Genomic DNA, 21,641 nt, shown 5'->3' on the forward strand with positions numbered 1-21,641 from the left:
GACAGACACACAAAGATTCTTAGATGAAGGAAGTACAGATAGTAAGCGAGTGGAGCCCAACTGTGTGTATTTTCTGACAAGCCTTTGTTTCTGCTGTGTATATTATAGCGTGGGAGGAGGAAAATCACAAAACACCTTGGAAAATATACAGACATGTAAACCCACAATGTTAGTAACATGTCTGTTTTCAAGCACTCTAAGCCACTTATATATATGTATGTGTATATATATATTTTTTTTTGTTTGTTATATAATTACATGGCACATCGCTTTAAAACAGAAGTTTGTTTAGTGTGTACTTCTGTGGTTTACTGACATGTCTTGAGGAGAAAAAAAATGTGGTGTACCTTGACGTTAGAGATTTCCCTCAGATGTAAGAAGATATCTAAGCAACACAAATGAAAAAAGCTGCAGAAGAGGTCACACAAGAGGGAATATGGGGATTTGGATGAAGAGGAGGCAGGGGAGGAGCAGAAGAGAGGTATACTGCTTTGCAGAGGCTAAATACCATCAATGTGCTTGGCACTCAAAGTAGAAACGCTAATGCATTGCTGTTGACTTGTATTTACCGCCCCCGCCCCCCCACGCCCCCCCACACACACACACTGTGTAAAAGCATTGACCAGTATTACTTGTGGTGTCTCGAAACAGCAATAGAAAGCCCTATGTCTGTATCTGCTGCTGTCTTAATCTCTCTCTTTCTCTCTCCCACCCCGATAGAAGTGGTGATAGTAGAAGTGTAATAGTGGAGGTTGTGGTGGTTTACAGGCTAAAGTGCATGGACCTCCCCTCCTACTCCCTTCAAGATGCACTGGCTGTACACAGTCTGACAGAAACAAAGAGTACAAAAATGCTCTCTGTGTGGGCCTATGTTGTTGATAAGATAAAGGGTCAGGTGCGGGTGTATAAATGAATGAGTTGGTCAATCATGAAAGGCGGGACCAAAATACAAGAATATTATTCATAAACAGGTGGCATGGTGGCACAGTGGTTAGTGCGGTCTCCCTCACAGCAAGAAGGTCCTGTGTTCGAGTCCTGGGGTTGTCCAACCTTGGGGGTTGTCCCGGCCCGTCCTCCGTGTGGGGTTTGCATGTTCTCCCCGTGTCTGCGTGGGTTTTCTCCAGGTGCTCCGGATTCCTCCCACAGTCCAAAGACATGTAGGTCAGGTGAATCGGCCATATTAAAATTGTCCCTAGGTGTGAATGTGTGTGTGTCAGCCCTGTGATGGCCTGGCGGTCTGTCCAGGGTGTCTCCCGCCCAGTGACTGCTGGGATAGGCTCCAGCATCCCGCGACTCCGATTGGGATAAACAGCTTGGATAATGGATGGATGGATGGATATTCATAAACAGTTTTGCGTGTTGACTCTTGTGTTAGCTTAGAATCACCTTACGAGGGGCAAATAAGCGCTGTTCTCGAACAAAAATAGCACATTAGCTGCCATCTAGTTTTTAACTTTTATTTTGTCTCGCTCTGTCACCTGCACTATTTAAGACTAGCAGAGGTACCCGGCGTTGCCTGGGGAAAATGTTCTCCCCAAAACAACCAACACGATCTGATCTTTACGATATAATCGACGATGAAATATAGGATAATTTATGATATGATACATGCGATAAACAAATGTCGATTAAACAAATGTTATTAATGAACATGATCAAATGTCATAGTTTCAATCCATTCACCAAACTTCTTTGCCAATGTGTGTATTAATCGCTCAGTGCTCAAGCACCTAAGGGTAAACTACGTTGCATGCCTTCAGGCTAGCATTGACAATGTTAGGTGTAGTGCCTCTCTTGACCACTGGAAGCATTTGCCGGAAATCTCCACAAAGCATCATTAGAATGCCTCTTTCACAAATAAATAAAAGTTTTTACTTGTTTTTTGAAATATGTTATTGAACTGTGCAATCCTTGGAAAGTGCTGATTCTAAAGATTTGTTCTACAATGAGTATTTCTGGAGTTTTAAGCGAACATACATACATACACTCTTGCTTTATATATATAGAGAAGTGCTTTCTCTCTCCATATCAATTTGCATACGCTTGTCACAGCTTTTTAGCTGTTTTGTTCAAGTGTTGTTTTTTTCCCTTGAACTTTGATTCTACTTTGTTGAATTTTCTATTGTCCAGTTGACTGGGTCGCAGGGGAGGATGATGGAACGGCTGTTGTTGTCCTTGCTGTTGCTGATAGCAGCCTGCAGGGGGCAGCCGTGTCCGAAGCGCTGCATGTGCCAGAGCCTTTCTCCGTCCCTCGCCATCCTCTGCTCTAAGACAGGCCTGCTGTTTGTTCCTGCAGCCATTGACCGGCGCACGGTAGAGCTACGTCTACAGGAGAACTTCATCACAGGTAAGCTTGCCGTTGTGCTGTTTTTCCATCAATTCAGCCTTCAATCCAGAGACGGAATTAAGAGATTTTCAGTACAAGCCAAGGAAGTTTTAGTCAATGTCATTATACCTTTCATATGTCATCCTGATTCCAATTTAAATTTGAAAACTAAAGAAATGTTTTCTGTGAGGCTAATATTGGTTGTAAGAAGGATGCTATCACTCATCTGCCTCTTTCGTTTAAATTGTACCTGCATTCATCCACCCATCCAGCACCAGCCCTGGAGCTGGAGGGGATTCATTGACAGTTCAAGTACACTTCAGCAATGCTGGGAGATTTTAGTCGTGGTCAGGATTCTGGCTAGCTGCAACAAAGGCAACTCTTTGCTACAGTAGATGGAGAGACAACAATATTGAATGACACTTACATCTTATCTATCCATCTGGGCTTGAGGGTCTGTTTCATATGGGTGTCAGCGGCGGGATCTAATGCGTAGTGATCTTCAACATAATCTGGACTGCATTGAAAAGCGTTAACTCTACTTCCTCAAGTGACATTGACTCAATAACAAATCCAAAAGTGTCTAAAGCTGACACTGAGAAAATGAAAATAAATTCTGGTACTTGGTCGGAAACATTTAAAGGCCAGGTTCACATTGTTTGAGCCCAGACCTCATTAAAATGTTAGCCATCACTTAGAATTGTACAGGCAAAAACTTTATTTATCATTTCAGTATAAAGGAACATAACTTTGCCAAATGCTGTTGTGCATCAACATAGTCAAACCAGGCAGTACGTCCCAACAATCTGTACATGTCAATATTTGTGAGAGCAGGAGGTCCTGTAACCCAGCTGTGCTGTAGCATTAGCTACAATACGCAGCTACTGTACTTCCAGGGTAAAACCAGTGGTATGACAACTAATTGTGTGGATATTGCAAGGAGAACATATTTAAAGATGTGCAGAATAAACTTGACAGAAAGCATGGTTTTTGGACATTTTTAATGCAACATATTAAGTTATGTTTGACTGTGCTGTGAGCTCCTGGAGATTTATCTCTGAGATGCAAAAAAGGTGAAGCACCATATGATTGAAGTCTGGTAATTTTTGGATGAAGTCCCATTTAAAAAAACAACATAGCCAATGCATTGAGTCAACGTCGATCAGCCAAAACATTAAAACCGCCTGCCCAATATTGTGTAGGTCCCCCTCGTGCCGCCAAAACAGCTCTGACCCATTGAGGCATAGATTTCACAAGACTTCTGAAGGTTTCCTCTGATATCTGGCAACAAGGCATTAGCAGTAGATTCTTTAAATCCTGTAAGTTGCAAGGTGGGACCACCATAGATTGGACTTGTTCCAGCACATCCAACAGATGCTTGATCAGATTGAGATCTGGGGAATCTGGAGGCCAAGGCAACACCGTGAACCCTGTGTCCTGTTCCTCAAACCATTTCTTAACCTGGTCTGCAACAATGTTTAGGTGGTACGTGTCAAAGTAACATCCGCATGAAAGCCAGGGCCCAAGATTTCCCAGCAAAACATTGCCCAGTGCATCACACTGCTTCTGCTTGCTTGCCTTCTTCCCATAGTGCATCCTGGTACCATCTTCTTCCCAGGTAAAGGATGCACATGCACCCGGCTGTCCACATGATGTAAAAGAAAATGTGATTCATCAGACCAGGCCACCTTCTTTCACTGCTCCATGGTCCAGTTCTGATGCTCATGTGCCCATTGTAGGCACTTTCGGCAGTGGACAGGAATCATCATGGGCAGCCCCATACATAGCTGGCTGCAATCTACTGTGTGTCATGACACTGATCTTTCATAGCCAGCGTTAACTTTTTCAGCAATTTGAACTACAGTAGCTCTTCTGTGGGATCGGACCAGATGGGCTAGCCTTTGCTCCCCACACACATCACTGAACCTTGGGCACCCATTACCCTTTTGCCAGTTCACTGGTTGTCCTTCCTTGGACCACTTTTAGTAGTGCTGACCGCTGCATACCAGGAAGACCTGCCGTATTGGAGATACTCTGACCCAGTCATTTAGCCATCACAATTTGGCCCTTTTCAGAGTCGCTCTGATCCTTACGCTTGCCCATTTTTTTGCTTCCAACGCATTGACTTCAAGAACTGACTGTTCACTTGCTGCCTAATATATCCCACCCCTTGACAGGTGCCATTGTAATGGGATAATCAATGTTATTCATTTACCTGTCAGTAGTTTTAATGTTTTGGCTTATTGGTGTACGCTCGCTGTTAGACAATCATTTTGTTGAAACCAAGAAATACAAAACTTGTGAGCTTGTCATTTATCATTTTGATTAATTTGTACATTGTTTGGATGTGAGTCCTCAACAGCTTCACTCAGTTTTTCCAAAAAAATATCCTAGAAAACATGTGATTAATTAAATTGTCCACCTTGTTCATGTTCTTGCTGCCTGCCAATGCATTCATTATTTGCCACTACGCACACGCCACATGCTTTTTTCTCCAAGTGACTTCTGTCTTGGTAAGCAAGGGCAATACATTTGGCCAAAATAGACAACAAAGTGGACATATAGGTCACACACTTGACACTGTCATATGCCAGTATGAAGATGACAGGGAATTGAAGTGACAGTCTTTGGGCTGAAACAACTACTTTTTTCTTTTTTATATATATATATTTTTTTTTTTCCCCCCCGTTTTTTCTCCCATTTGGTCAATTACCCCAGTTTTCCGAGCCATCCCAGTCGCGCCTCCACTCCCTCTGCTGATCTGGGGAGGGCTGCAGACTACCACATGCCTCTTCTGATACATGTGGAGTCGCCAGCCGCTTCTTTTCGCCTGACCTTGAGGAGTTTCGCCAGGGGGACGTAGCGCGTGGGAGGATCACGCTATTTCCCCCAGTTCTACCCCCCCCCCCCCCGAACAGGCGCCCTGACCGATCAGAGCAGGCGCTAGTACAGCAACCAGAACACACCCACATCTGGCTTCCCACCTGCAGACAAGCAACATTTTATTTGTATAGCGCTTTTAAAAAGATACAGTTACAAAGCGCTTTACACTCAATACACAAAATATGAATAAATACATAAAATACATTGAATGAATGTAAAGACATGGCATCAGGAGAAACAGATCAAGCAAAAAATGAAACAAAACTGAAATCAGAGGTGTGAATCTATAAAAAGGCTTGACTGAAAAGATGGGTTTTTAAAAGCCGCTGAAAACAGTCCAAAGATTCAGTGAATCTAATGGATCTGGAAAGATTATTCCAGAGGCTTGGGGCCAAGACTGCACAGGTGCGGTCACCTTTTGTTTTGCAGTTGGAGTGGGGAATGGATAAAAGACCGAGGTTTGAGGATCGGAGTGGTCAGGAAGTGGAATGAGGAATGAGAAGATCAGAAATATATAACGACAGACACGGCCAATCGTGTCTGTAGGGATGCTCGGAGATAACACGGGGGTTCGAACCGGCGAGCCCCGTGTTGGTAGGCGACGAAATAGACTGCAATGCTACCCGGATGCCCTAGCCCGATACTTTGTCGTTGGTCATACCTGTTTTTTTTCTTGTGGTGGTGCTATTGTTCTAGGTTTCAGCCAAATTCAAAATAATAAGCTTGAAGACATTTATCGACATGAAATAAGACAACAAAGTTCCCTGACAAGTCTTTTTTTTCTATTGTTTTTCAGTCCTTTTCTTCAAAAAATAGGGGGCGCTTCGACCTGTCCACCCATTTAACCCAGACACTCATGATCTATATTATAGTTCTTTGAGGGCTTAAACAGTTAGCCCATTGGACTGTGATGAAGCCCGGTGAGAGGATTCAGCAACTGACAAAGTCGTTTCTTAATACTGACGTTATTGTGATGTTTTGATCTCTGTGATTCTTAAATGATTCCCCACAATTGTGAACTACCAGTATTATGAGTCAAAGGTGTGTTCACTGTTTTACTTAGATTACTTTCACATACTACCATCATAGTGTCATAAGTGTCATAAGTGTCATAAGTGTCATTCATCTTGTCTTTGTAAAAAAGAGAAAGAAAAAAAATTACTATTCAAGCCTCACTGATTTTGAAAGTCCTGTAATGTTTATTTGTTCTTTTTCTGTTTTGTTCAGATTCCCATTAGTTCCCGCTATTGCAACTGCATTATCCCTATCGGTTTGTAAAATAATCACAACTTCATATCCATAGAAAATAAATGAAAAAATGAATAAATGAGACGATAAAACGACACACTAACCACAAGTTCATAAAGCTGTACATTTTAAGTAGTTAAAATTTTACTTGATTTTTTTTTACTTGTTTTTTTTTCTTTCTTAAAACAGTGTTTATGGTTGGCTTACATTGTGTTATATTTCTTTCTAAAATCAAACTGTTATCTCATCTTGGAAGACATTTGACTCTTTGAGTCAGCGGAACTCTTTAAATCTCCTGAAGTCCAATTTTTGCAGACTAACACTTCCTTTCAAATTGTCAGTGATGCATATTTCATATTGCATAATGTATCTTCATCAGGTTTTAATGGGGTATGAATGTTATCCAGCATGGACCATAAAAATCTGGATTCTGCAAAAAAAAAAAAGAAGTCATACAGAGCACTGCAAAGCTTGCAATAATGGCAAAATAATGTAGCTCCTGATATTCTCTCCATTGCCAAGAAAACCTAATTGATTTTGACTTGTTTTGACTTCATTTTTTCTTCCTTTTTCTCTCTTCTTTTTTTTTCTTTTCTTTGTGGCCGTATAATGTAAACTGACACATAAGAGAAAAAAAAATATTCAATTGAAGTGCACCATTACTTAGTTTTTTGTGCATTTCTCATCCTCCCAGCTGTTCGAAGGAAGGACTTTGCCAACATGACCAGCCTGCTCCACCTGACCTTGTCCAGGAACACCATCAGTCAAATTCTTCCTTCAGCTTTCAGTGATCTCAGACGGCTCAGAGCCCTTCACCTGGACTCAAATAGACTAACTGTAATCAAGGTAGGATGAAAGGATGGCCAGACAGAAGAGGGAAGGGAGAGTTGAAGGACAATATGCAGATATGGAAAGCTATCTATCTATCTATCTATCTATCTATCTATCTATCTATCTATCTATCTATCTATCTATCTATCTATCTATCTATCTATCTATCTATCTATCTATCTATCTATCTATCTATCTATCTATCTATCTAGCAAGCTATCTACCGCATAGGTTGCACGGTGGCCCAGTAGTTAGCACTGTTGACTCACAGCAGGAAGGCCATGGGATCGAACCCCAGGCCACCCCAGGTCCTTTCTCTGTGGAGTGTGCATGATCTTCCTGTCTGCGTGGGTTTCCTCCACGTGTTCCAGTTTCCTCCCACCATCAGAGACATGCATGTTGGGGTTAATACTCCTGTGTGCCCCTGTTAAATGCACTTATTGTAAGTCGCTTTGGACGAAAACTAAATGACTGTAATGTAAAGTAATTTAATTCATCGATACATATATTTAAATGCTATTTGTTCAGAGAACAAGACTACTACTACTAATAATAATATGTTTGGAATATTTATGAAATACTATTCTTTCTTTTGATTTTATCTTTCCCCAGGATGACCATTTCAAGGGCCTTACCAACCTCCGACACTTGATTCTGGCCAACAATCAGCTCCACTCCATATCGCCTCATGCCTTTGATGATTTCCTGTCTACACTAGAGGATCTGGACCTCAGCTACAACAACCTTGCACAAGTGCCATGGGACACAATTGGACGGCTGACAAATGTCAACACCCTCAACATGGATCATAACCTCATAGAAAATGTTCCTCAAGGAGTTTTTACCAACCTACACAAATTAGCCAGGTAAGTGGAGCCAGGTAAGGAGAATGATGGAGGGGTGGATGGATGGTTCAGAGGGATGATATTTTTCTATAGGCTGAAAAAAAATATTAATAGTTAGCAAAAAAAAATTAGAGAATTTTACCTGATAGAGTTAATGTTCCCAGCCCGCACTCATTAACATTTGCAGAACAGACAAAAGAAGTAGGAGTCAATGACCGAATTGATTGGCTCACAAGCTTGCACACTTATTAGCTGTCAGGGTGAGTAGTTACTGTACTGACAGACTGAATGACTGGCAAACTGATTAAATGTATAGCAGGCTAGCTATTTGAACTTCTGACTTTTTTACTCAATATCTGGAACACACTGGCTGCCTTCCTGATTGATTGATTGATTGATTGATTGATTGATCAATTGATCGATCAATCTCTAGGTTAATGTGACTGGTCAATTTCTCTCTATCCCCACCACACTGGACACGACACATAATTAGTTTATTTTCATTATCCCCCCCCCCATTTTTCCCTCCCTTCCTTTTCTTCTGACACCTTCACCCTTTTCTAACAGACTGGATATGACATCCAACAAGCTGAAGAAGATTCCTCCAGACCCCCTGTTCTTAAGGATACCAGTTTATGCCAAGTCTAAAGGCTCTCCACTTTCCTCCCTGGTGTTGAGTTTTGGTGGGAACCCCCTTCACTGTAACTGTGAACTCCTCTGGTTGAGGAGACTGACCAGAGAGGATGACCTGGAGACCTGTGCCTCTCCTCCTGATCTCAGTGCTAAGTACTTCTGGACCATACCTGAAGAGGTGAAGTCTTGATTTTTGGTGACATGTAGACATCTGTAGAATAGAAATAGTGCCTTTGAGAAAAAGCAATTGATGCATCATGTGTAACGCAGTGCAAATTTTGTTTTCCATGGCCTTGGGAACATTATCTGTGTAGAAGGTGCTGGAAAGACCTGACAGGGATAGGGGTGATGTTTAGTCCAATTAAACCAGGAATAAAACTAAAGGAATATCGATGTCTTTGAAATACAAATGTTGCAATGTTGCCTCTCCTAAATGAGACTAATTCTTTCTGCCATTTTGAAACTCAGTCCAAATTATCAAATGAAATCTACATAGATCTTGTGTTTTCCTCCACTGGTGTTATAAAAGTGATGTGGTTAAGAGCAAAGCATGTCATTGTATTTTGCTCTGTGTTTTAAGGCCACACATTGCAGTTATGAAAACACTGTTTGGAAATCCTGCCTCAATTCATTGTAATCAACTGTCCAATCACAATGTGGGGAACAGTAGGTCAGTACATTTCTATTGTTGACATTGTCAGACTTAGATGTATTTGACACAACACTAAAGTGATTCAAATTGTACTTGACAAGGAAGTACCATGTACCATGGAGGGGGTCAGATGACAGAATCTGACATATTAAAACAGTTGTTCCTCAAGACTCTTTGCTGGGCCCACTCTACTTTACACTCTACTTTACTTGGCCTAAATATCACAGCTTTTACTTATTTCTAACTCTACCTTCCTTTTTCTTCCGAAGATGTTGAGCTGTCTTTGTGGGTTGCTGCTTGCCTCAGTGACACATTTTCTTGGATGAGGGAGCTGCACCCCCCAAGTCAACTTGTCAGAAACAGAGCTACTGGTCATCCCTACCAATTCCTTTATCCCTAGATACATATCAATCAATATATCCATAATCATATCCTTTGGTTTTTGTGAGTAATCAAAGAGTGACAAATTGATAACAGACTTTCATTATTTGACCACTTTATCAGAATCAGAATCATCTTTATTTGGCCATATATTTTTAGACATACATGGAATTTGACTCAGATTTAGTGGCTCTCAATGTACATACAAAGAATAACACCACAATCTTCAGGAATATATAAAAGGAATACAGGCGAAACAGGAAGGCAATAGTGCAATGGTGCAGAGTGCAGAGATGCTGGAATAAATATGTTAGCAGGTTACTTATAAACATGTGGTAGGGGGACATGACAGAATATCTATATGCTTAGATTTACTATAATAGCTTTAAGTGTACATTAGAGTGACCACCTGTGGAAAGAATCTGTTCTTGTGTCTGGTTGTTTTGGCGTACAGTGCTCTGTGGTGCCTATCAAAGGAAAGGAGTTGCAACAGGTTGTGACCAGTGTGTGACCCCCCCCTACCCCCACCCCCTATTTACAGCGCCCCCCTCCCACAACATAGTTCCAATGTCCCTGCATACAAAAGACATTAACAACAATTCTAATGTGATTTGTAAGGTTCAGGACAGTAGTCATTAGTTAAAGTATTCATGAAATAGGCCAACATAACATACACAAATGTGACGTGTGTGATTTTGGATAAGTCCATTCTTAGTGCACCTTCGCCCACAATACTACCCACAATGCCTGCATCTGTTCTAAGACGTGGCCTGACCAGGCGGAGACACAGGCGTAATATTTGGTTTTATTTGACACCAATCTAGCACTACACCACCTGATTTTGGCTGACACACCCTCTACTGTGCCCCCACACCCATTTTGGCTCAAGCAATGTCATGGCGAACCCGGAAATGAGCAAACACGCCCGCGCAAGAGAAAAACCATCTTGCGGCCAACAGAATTGTCATTACATCTGCGTTAGTGCTACTGCTGGCCTTCTGCTTTTCTTGAGCCAGAATGTGGCACAGAAACCACATCTCATTTAGGAAAAGCAATATCACTCTGTTTGTATTCATTCTGTGTAGAAATTCAAGGTAAAACAATCATCAGCATTTTGTTTTTGCTTGTGGCATCATAACTGTATATACATGTTGGAAAACAATCTTAATTGCATTTCATTTCAACATGTTTAATTCTAATTACTTTTCCTATAGGCCCTTGTGGCAAAACTGTGCCACAGCCAGGGCTCTCAGAGAGCGACACGTAGATGTAGAATAAGGATGCAATGGCCTATCTATTAAAAAAAAAAACAAAGATGAAGATTTAAAATAGCCAGTGATATAATACTTAAAAACAACGGATGATGGATGGCATGGCTGAGGAGGTAGAGCGGGTCATCTAGTAATCGGAGGGGTGCTGGTTTCATCCCCGGCTCCACCAGGGATTGTGTCAAAGTGTCCTTGAGCAAGACACTGAACACCTAATTGCTCCTGATGTTTATTTAGGTTGGCACCTTTCATGGCAGCCTCCGCCATTAGTGCATGGATGTGTGTGTGAGTTGGCGAATGTAAGGCAAACACTGTAAAGTGCTTTGAGTGGTCGGTAGACTAGAAAAGCACCATATAAATTAAGGCCATTTACCATTGGCATAAGAACAGACACCTGGTCGAAAGTCTTGTTGGGGAGAGAACTACTATATGTGGGTCTGTGTCCCCAAAGCTTCAGCTCTCTCCCAATCTCAGTTGTCTGTTTTGGAGTGCGGAGGCCATTTATCTGTCCTGAGTTAGACTCTGGACAGCTCGGGGCATCCAGGTAGCGTAGCGGTCTATTCCGTTGCCTACCAACAGACACAATTGGCCGTGTCTGCGGGTGGGAAGCTGTGGGTATGTGTCCTGGTCGCTACACTAGCACCTCCTCTGGTCGGTCAAGGCGCCTGTTCAAGGGGGAGGGGGAACTGGGGGGAATAGCGTGGTGGGCCTCACACGTGCTACGTCCCCCTGGTGAAGCTCCTCACTGTCAGGTGAATAGAAGTGGCTGGTGACTCCACATGTATCGGAGGAAGCATGTGGTACTCTGCAGCCCTGCTTGATCGGCAGAGGAGGTGGAGCAGTGACCGGGACGGCTCGGAAGAGCGGTGTAATTTGCTGGATACAACTGGGGAGAAAAAAGAGGGAAAATTAAAAAAAAAAAAAAAAACCTCTGGACAGCTGCTCCAATACCTCACTCTGCCACAGCCCCATTTCCCACCCAGGGACAACAGCTATTACTGCCACTACGGAAAATGTTTTGTGATATTTGGTTCCTGCCAAAGTTTTGATGATGTAATATAGTTATTGGGCAGAAAAAGGGAAAACTACTGTTCTCAATAACAGAAGAGTATTTCAAATTACTACAATATTTGTGCACTTTAGAATATTTTACAGAGATGTCAGTTTACTGAAAATTGAGGAGCTGAATTTTTATAATAATAGATTTTTATTTTAATTTTTTTTTCATATTTTCTTTCCTTAGGAGTTCATTTGTGACCCGCCGGTCCTGACCCGAAAGTCACCCCGAACAGTGGCCCTAGAAGGCCAGCCTGCCAGCCTAAAGTGTAAAGCCAATGGAGACCCGGAGCCTGAGGTCCACTGGATCAGCCCAGAGGGGCGACTCATTTCCAACGGCTCGAGGTGCTCACGTGTTCTACATTTTCAGCATCATGTATCCAGGGAGCAGTGAGCCTGCCGGCTGCAGCACTTAATCCTACACCCGTACCAAAAGCTGCCCGATTTGACTGCAACCTCCTGTAATATGAGGTTTAATGTATTCTGTGGTGTTAGTGTCTGATAACAGGGAGGGTTTCATTTAATTTCTTACTCCTTTAGATTCTTCTTTGCAGTGTTGGTGTTGCGCATGTTTTTTTCACTAATTAGCAGTTGATGTGGATTGCCAGTCACCTTGAGCCAGAAGACCTTTGGATCTTATCACAATTTAATTATAAAAATACCCAGTGTATCTTATCTACATCTCAGCTCTTAATTATATTAACAATAATCATGGTTAATAGTTGTTAATTAAAACGGGTTATTGTGACCTACAAAGAACACAAGTGTTGAGTAACTTGTATTTGTGTTGTGATTTTCTCTTGTAAGAGAAATTCTACTTTTTTGTCTATTTTTTCCCCCCACTATTCGTCCTGCTGTCGTCCCTAAACAATATTATATTTGTTTGTCAATTTTGCTGCTTGTCTGACTATTTCCCAGTAAATAGTACGGAAATATTGTTGTCCCTAACATCTGCACCACAGTTTACCCAGTGGGATGACATATTTTATGTGGCTGTTGTGTTTCACCTGGATATTGTGTGCAACTGAATTTTTGTTGATACAGCGGTATTATTTAAGTATATTTCATTTTCCTTGCTTTCCATTGGATCCAGAACCTTGGTTTTCCCCAATGGAAGTTTGGAGATCAATGTGACGACCCTGAAGGATTCTGGGAACTTCACCTGTATCGCCTCCAACGCTGCAGGGGAATCCACTGGGAGGGTGGAGCTAGCGGTCACCGCAATGCCCCATCTAGCCAACAGCACGAGCCGCAGTAGAGACCCGTCCTCTGATCCTGCCCCGTCCGACATCCTGACCTCTTCTAAGGCCGTGTTGCCTAGCAACGAGACACGCGGAGCAGATCGGAGGGTTTCGTTGGTGGAACTGACTGGAAACTCGGCCCTAATCAGATGGACCAATCAGAATCCTATATCAGGAGTAAGGATGTTTCAGATCCAATACAACAGCTCTGGGGATGACACACTTGTTTACAGGTCTGTTTTTTTTTAAACTTCTTCTGGTTCTTCTTTCTTCTTCTTCCTCTTCTTCTTCTCTAATTGTGTCTGTTTGCCTTCATGTTTGTCTTGATATCAGTTACCCTATCTATCTATCCATCTCTCTCTCTCTGGTTCTCTCTCTCTCTCTCTCTCTCTCTCTCTCTCTCTCTCTCTCTCTCTATCTATCTATCTATCTACCTCCTAGTCCTGCATGCCGGTTGTCTTCCTGTCTGTTGTGAGCTTTTCAGGCCATGTTTTGTCAATGTACAATTCTGTTGCATTAATTCCAGGTAGTGGTAAAGTGTGATTACTTGATGATACAAATGTGTTTTGGTTAATTTAGTTGTGTGTGTGTGTGAGAGAGAGAGAGCGAGAGGGAGATAGAGAGAGAATGAATCAGCAGCCAGCAGCAGCTGCTGTGAGGGCGAGGGTGGTTGACAGATGACGCCAGTGGAGATTAGCCAGTCATCCAAACGCGGAGCTCTCAGACTCTCATCAGCTGGAATGATAAGGACTCACTGGTGGAAAAGAGCCACTGTTTGGTTGACAAACGTACTGCAAACAATGGGAGGATATGAAGTAGGGAGTTGCCAGGGATGGGGACTCGAGTCATTGCGACTTGGACTCAAGTCGACTCGAGCCACTGTTTTGATGACTTGACTCAAAAAAAAAGAAGAAGACGAGACTCGGCTTGGACTCGGGAGTTAAAAACTCGGGACTTGACTTGAGACATGGTGACTTGAATGACTTGATTGTGTTCGTTTTATGTTTGCAGTTTAAAGATGAAATATAAAGTAAGTGTCTGCTTAAGTTGCGTACTGTGCACTGTGTGAGTTGCTGACTGCTCAACACAGAACTATAATGGAGTAATGGCTTCAAGCTAGTAATAGGGGATGCTTACAACTGATTTGTTAAAGCCTCTTGAAATTGGACTTGAGATTGAAAAAAATGCATATATGACATCAAAGTTGGGTGTCTCACTAAGCATCCACAAATATATGAGTGAAAAACGTTCACAACTATTAGAAAACCTACTTGAAAAAACATCTGAGTTTGCTGTGTAGACTAGGGATGCACAGTGGTCTTGGTACATCATCGGTATCGGCAGATAAAGGCTTTAAAATGAAATATCGGCGTCGGCCTGAAATGCTGAAATGACAGGCCGATAAGATGCCGCTTTAATTGTGTGCATGCGACGTGAACTGACCAGGCAGGGACACGGCGCGTCACGTAGGCGGAGCGCATAGGCGCAAATTTATGTTTTTGCCCGTGGGTGCCCAAATAAAGCGAATACCACCAAGGTGACAACTGTCACAGAATCACTTCTGTTCCGCTTGCTTTAGCAGTTGCTGTGATGGAGGCCTACTAGGCTGCTTTCGTCTGTCGGACGTAGACAGAAACCACAACGGAGTGCAGCGCCGCCCAGCTACAACATGTAGCAGGCTTCACCATACCAGCACACATTCTTCTTTATTCATTTATCTATTCATCTAATTTTCCATCAGCCTTCCCCAACCGTCTCGGTGGATGCTCGAGCACCCACGGGATGGGCGCCTATGGCGGGGTGGAGCCTTTTTTTTTTTCTTTTTTTTTCTCTTTTATTATTATTATTATTTTTTTTTACCTGCTACACCAACTGCGTCTGTGTTGCGTGTGGTTGCTAGCTAGCCATGTTTTCTGAGGAGTTTGCTGAGGAGATTTCGAGTAGGCTACTTTGGAAATCTGGTAAGTAAAGTGACAAAATGCTTCAACTGGTACTGAATTAATTAACTGGATCATATTAACTATAGGATAATAAATGCATATTGGTTTGACTGATTTAATTTAATGTGTCATGAAAAAACAAACAAACACAAGGTTGCATTGTTGTGTCGCGTTGGCTGTGGTACAACAAGTTATTTATTTCAATCATTTTTAAACAGATTGTACTTATGTTTTGCACAGTTCAATGTAGTTCTTACCTGTCGGAGGGCCGCGAGGTCCGCAGCACGATGCCCGCCCATGTGCGTGGTCCACTACAGGAGAGACCTGGCGTTCTCTGTAATTGGGTGGAAAAATGTGTGCATGTAATGGTATTGCCATCGGCAGCTGGGCAAACGGAGTTGGAAAATATCGGCATATCGGATATCGGCAAAAAAATCCAATATCGCGATCTGTAGTTTAGACCATTTCTCAAGATTGTGTAGGCGTGGCCGATCACGTTTTGATCGACATCTCCCTCCGCACAGGGCCTGAGGTGCATGATTTTCCACCCGAAAAACGGCGTGGTGTGCATGTAAACAGTCTCTTTTCTAGTCTGGACCTCAATCCTGACCGGGCTCACGTGGGTCCCCCCCCCTACTCCGGCGGCAGTGCAGAAGGCGCTCCAAGGGCTGACAGAGCGGTGTCAGGAGCTGCCCGCGGTGGGGGCGGGGGTGGGGGGGTTACCCTGCCAGTGCTTTCCGGGCTTGCTCACAAACAACTCTCGGAACCATAAATGCGGGTTGCCTCGCTCTGACGTCCCCGCCGTGCGCTTAAAGGGTACCCGACTTGCTCTCTCCCCCGGGGAGGCGGCAGGGAGTTTAACGCCTCCTCACGCTGCGGCCCCGTGCGGCGTGCGCTGGCTAATACATGACAAAGGTCAGCGTGGTTGGCTCAGAAGGCAGGTTGAGTGGAAGCAGAGAGGTTGTGTTGCGCATGTTTGGGTGGGACGGCTAACATGGATTTCTTTATGATTGGTTCGCGGAATTAATTGCGTAATTTTGGTATAACTGTCTGACCATAACCATGCCCGCTTCAAACCCATATCAGCAAAGTTTACAAAAACATAAATGACAATATTTCCAATTTGGATTGAAACTAATTTCTAATACTTTTTATATGCTCACTGTAATACTACTACTACTATTACTACTACTATGACTACTAGTACTACTACTACTACTACTACTACTACTAATAATAATAATAATAAACTTTATTTATATTGCACCTTTCCGAGCAGTGATACAAGGTGCCTTACACAACAAGATAAAATAATGCACACAGTCAAGATAAACCAACAGAATACAATAAAGATACAGGACATAATGCCAGATCTGCTCCACAGAACAAGGTAAAACATGGCCAGGATAAAGTCACAAGAGCATAAAATAGTTACAAGGCTATTGTGGATTTAGGTTTCCAGTGATGCTACACACACACACACACACACACACACAAGGATTTTGTTAAAGAGGGCAGACACTGGTAGATTTAAAATGGATAGGAAGAGCACATCATGGTGGTAATCCCTTTGATACTTTATTTCAGGATTGCTATCATATAATTGTAATCGTGTTGTCATGGAAACGGGCCTCATTTCATGCAGAATATTTGAACATGTGCAGCGGAAAATTCCACTTCTGGTAGATCATGGTAATCTCCTTAATTACAGTTAAGGCAGCTATCTTGGAGCCGTGCTAATGTTGTCACTGAAATGAGTCCCTTCATGTGCACTGCGGGTGACACCCAGAAAGTTATGTTCAGCCTTCGGGGCAGTAATGTCTTGTAAAAATTGAAACTTGAAGGGACATTGTTAGACCAAGAGCTAGTAAGCAGATTATGTAACTATCCCAGTGTCTGCCTTTTTTTATTTTATTTTATTTCATTTTATTTTTTTACTTTACTCCTGTGACAGCTGTGCATCCACTACTAGCCACCTTGACCTCAGTCCACGTTCCTTAGCCCTGTGTGGCTTAGCAAAGTGTGTCTTTGTAAACAAGGACACAGTGGATCCTGGACTGGTAAAAGAAGTGTCTGCTCCCAGACTGGTCTCGAGAACTACAACCCTACCATTTGCTATAATGAAAGGTCCCATGAAAGGACATTTAGAGCACTGCAACGTCTGCACTTTGACCTGCGTCTGAATGGAAAGGACTGGTTGGTTGAGAGTTTGTGACAGGAGGGAGATTGATTTGATGAACAGCCAAAACTGGCCGGGTATTTTTTTCCCCCTTTTTCTCCCAAATTGTACTTGGCCAATTCCCCCGTTCTTCCGAGCCATCCCGGTCGCTGCTCCACCCCCTGGCGATCTGGGGAGGGCTGCAGACTACCACATGCCTCCTCTGATACATGTGGAGTCGCCAGCCGCTTCTTTTCACCTGACAGTGAGGAGTTTCACCAGGGCGACATAGCGCGTGGGAGGATCACACTATCCCCCCCCTCCCTCCTGAGCAGGTGCCTCAACCGACCAGAGGAGGCGCTAGTGCAACGACCAGGACACATACCCACATTCGGCTTCCCACCCGCAAACATGACTAATTGTGTCTGTAGGGTTGCCCGACCAAGTCGGGGGTAACACAGGGATTTGAACTGGTGATCCCCGTGTTGGTAGACTACGGAATAGGCCACTACACTGCCTGGACACCCTTGGCCGGGTATTCATTGACATTTATTTTGTGTTCCTTGTATTTTGTGCAACCTAAATGACGGTGTGCAGTGGTTGTCTTGGTCAGGACTCTCTCTAAAATGAGACTTACTGTCTCAGTGAGACCTTCCTGATTAAATAAAGGTTAAAAAAAACCTGTGTGTTACACACTCTAATCTGCCTGTGAGGACTGTGTGGTCGTGGGCCAAACTTGATGTTGTATAGCTTTGGCAGGTAAGTGTATGGCAGCATGTGCCTTCAGCATGACACTTACACACGGACTTTGTGTTAGAAAATGAGAAAAGCGGCTGTCCGGGTGGCATGGCGGTCTATTCCTTTGCCTACCAACATGGAGATTGCCGGTTTGAATCCCCGTTTTACCTCCAGCTTGGACAGGCATCCCTACAGACACAGTTGGCCGTGTCTGCGGGGGGGGGGGGAGCTGGATGTGGGTATGTGTCCTGGTCACTGCACTAGCGCCCCCTCTGGTCGGTCAGGGCACTTGTTTGGGGGGGGACATCATGATCCTCCCTTGGACTACATCCCCCTGGTGAAACTCGTCACTGTCAGGTGAAAAGAACTGGCTGGCGACGCCACATGTATCGGAGGAGGGATGTGGTAGTCTGTGGCCCTCCCCGAATCGGCAGAGGGGATGGAGCAGCGACCGGGACGGCTTGGAAGAGTGGAGTAATTGGCCGGATACAACTGGGGTAAAAAAGGGGGAACAAAATCCTAAATAAATAAATAAAATAGGACATGCCGTTATTTGTTCATCATGTTTCACAGTGACGTCTCATCAGCAACGTTAACAAACAACACAGTGATCAGTGTGATTATTGTGTTGTGATCAGTGAAAACTAGTTGTGGTCTGCTGGCAACGGCAGTATCAGAAAGGATTAGTACAGTACAGCTGATCATGTTTGATCCAATAAATCAGGGATAGGCAACATGATCCAGAAAGATCCGGTGTGGGTGCAGGTCTTTATTCCCACCAAGCAGTTACACACCTGATTCTATTAGTCAACCAATAGACTTTGCTAAGGACCTTGATTTGTAGACTCAGTTTTGTAACTCCTTGGTTGGAACAAAGACCTGTACCCACACTGGATCTTTCTGGACCATGTCGCCTATCCCTGCAGTAAATGCTTGATTTTCGGGGATAAAACTGTGTTCTATTCATCATGTCACAGGGTGGTGGGTTACAGGGCAGAGGGGAGTGCTCCCACTGACCCCCGCCATGCAAGTTTAGCTCCAAGACTACATTAGCTGTCTAAGATACACGATGGGACAGGCTTTTATGCATTCTTGCGATATGACTAGTCATGGTGTGAAGCAGGCCCACAAGCTGGCTGACATATTGTGTTTCCTATGTGTCCCCGTTGGGCTTGTTGCAGTTGGGCACGGCTTGTGTGGGCCTATTTTGGTTGCTGTGTTCATCAGAAATAGGCGTGTTCGGTTCCCCCTCACATTAGTGGTCCATCATCAAGTGTTAAGCAGACACAATATGTTCAGATACAATAACTCCAAGCTGCATGTTGACTTTCTTCTGTCGGCATCAAGCTTTGGTAGCATTGTTCTTGTAATGCTTCTTGCATCCTATAAAATTTCCACATTTATCTCCCGGAGGGAGGTCAGATTCGAAAGAAGAGCCAGTTAAGGTGGTTCAGTCATCTGAATAGGATGCCTCTGCACCTTCCTTAGGAGGTTGTCCGGGCACGTCCAACTGGGAGGAGACCCCGGGTTAGACCCAGAACTCGCTGGAGGGACTACATGTCCAAGCTGGCCTGGGAATCCCTTGGGATCCCCCAGGAGTTGCTGGAGGGCGTTGCTGGGGAGAGGGATGTCTGGAGCGCCCTACTTAGCTTGCTGCCACTGTAACAGTCGAAGTTGGGAGGTGCACCTTCAAGACGTACTTGCCTGGATGCGAGAGAGCTTGTGTTCTTCGAATTAGTTGAGTGACACGCATGCGTATTATTTTAGCTCCTGTTCCTCTTTTGCCTCTCAACTCAAGAGCAACATTTAGGTTACGTGTGGCCTCCATACTGTGTGATGGGGGAAGATAGTGCTGTGGAGGCCTGGCATTGTATGGTTAATGTATGTACTACGGAATAAAGTAGCAGTGTGGAAATCTGCATCTCGTTGTCCGTCGACTCTGAGCTAATCAGCTATCCCGGGGCTCTTGCTAACTAGCCACATGCTGCTAGCTTCTCTCCACCTACACCAGCCCTACGTTACACCACCGCCACCCAACCCTGGGGAAGTGGCTGATGATGAGATGAGATGAGATGAGGTTTATCACCCACTGTTTCGTGTATCAAAGATGCAAGTATTGGTACTATAACTGTCTTGGTAGAGTGTGGTACAGATGTAGCCATAATTCTTGTATTTATGACTGGTACATTATATTACTCAATTACTGGATATCAGTAACCTCCGACACAGTCTGTAGTCCAGCACATTATCCAGAAACCTGTCAGTTGGAATGGCTAAAATTGAAGGTGGCAGTGCTGTAGTAAAACATTGCACCCCAGCTATTCAGAAGTTGACACAGAGATTGCTTGGCTATTGCCAGCGTGTCGGATTTGTACTCGACTCATATTTTATTGGTCTCTAATGCTGGACTTCTGTGAAAAAATAAAAAAGAATAAATAAGGTATTCGTGCCTTCATATGTCAGAAAATAGTATGTGTGAGTGTTTGTATGTTTGGGGGTGGGGGGACGGGGGTCTCGTACTGTGAGTTTTTCCCTGGAAGGAAGAGAAATTATGGGTTTTCTCTTCCATCACACCCGTCTGATGCAGTCTGCGTTTTTGCTGAACTTATCACCGCAGCAATCAGCTGTGCTCTCTGAGGGAAATAAAAACACGTTTGCAGCTCAAAAGGTGTGCTTAGAGGTTTACGACCCCTGTAAATATCTTAAATCTCGTGCCTGTTCGGACATTAAATTCATAGCGTCGATCTTTTGTACTTTATTGGTTCTCTTGCACCGTGTAGTGGTTAGAAAACTAATATAGGTTATATGTTTCAGTGCTCACTTGCATTGATTAGCCAAGAGCACTTCGGCCCTCACCATTACATTTTCTCTCAAATCTTACATAACCTTAAGGGATGCTGTGGTCCTCTTGTACAGAACCTCTCTCATAATGGAATCGCTTGCTTGGGAAAGACCTGTTCATCTTCACATCATAAGAATCTCCATCCATGAATCTGTTGAAACGTTGCCATGGCTACAAGTGGGGAAATGGTCTTACATCCAGGGTTACCAAGGGCTTTAGTACTGTTGTGCAGTCGACATGTACCACGTCATCAAAGACCGTGCTACATGTCTTGTAGCCCCCCGGGAGAGAGATTTCAACCACTGTCCCTCGAAAGTCTTGAGAAATGATGAGCTGTTTTTGAGATTGGACTTCGTAATAGTTGCTGCAGATTTTTTTTATTCACATTTTATGGGTGCTTAACAGGCTTACTTGTAATTCCTTATTTATATGTGATATAACATTTACTTTAATTTCACAAAGTGTCCAAAGTCTTTATGTAATAGCATTAAAAAAATGAACAACTACCAAATGTCTGGGTTCACCCTGATCTTTGGTGTAATTCCAAAGGTCTTGAGGCCCTGAGCGATCCCCTTGTTGCCTACCAACACGGGGACTGC

General features: G+C 43.5%; 1 protein-coding gene across 1 annotated transcript in view; it reads left to right on the top strand.

Moving 5' to 3' along the window:
- The first annotated feature begins 2,154 nt into the window (after positions 1-2,154).
- The window catches only part of zgc:172282 (leucine-rich repeat and fibronectin type III domain-containing protein 1-like protein), a 99,725-nt gene continuing 80,238 nt past the window's right edge, over positions 2,155-21,641 (top strand). The window contains exons 1-6 of the mRNA XM_056282872.1: positions 2,155-2,347; positions 7,152-7,303; positions 7,901-8,154; positions 8,701-8,944; positions 12,311-12,468; positions 13,217-13,597. Coding sequence (XP_056138847.1) covers positions 2,155-2,347; positions 7,152-7,303; positions 7,901-8,154; positions 8,701-8,944; positions 12,311-12,468; positions 13,217-13,597 — 1,382 coding nt within the window. The remainder of the gene's footprint in view (positions 2,348-7,151; positions 7,304-7,900; positions 8,155-8,700; positions 8,945-12,310; positions 12,469-13,216; positions 13,598-21,641) is intronic.

This window comes from Lampris incognitus, chromosome 7 (genome assembly GCF_029633865.1).
Source record: "Lampris incognitus isolate fLamInc1 chromosome 7, fLamInc1.hap2, whole genome shotgun sequence".
Lineage (NCBI taxonomy): Eukaryota > Metazoa > Chordata > Actinopteri > Lampriformes > Lampridae > Lampris > Lampris incognitus.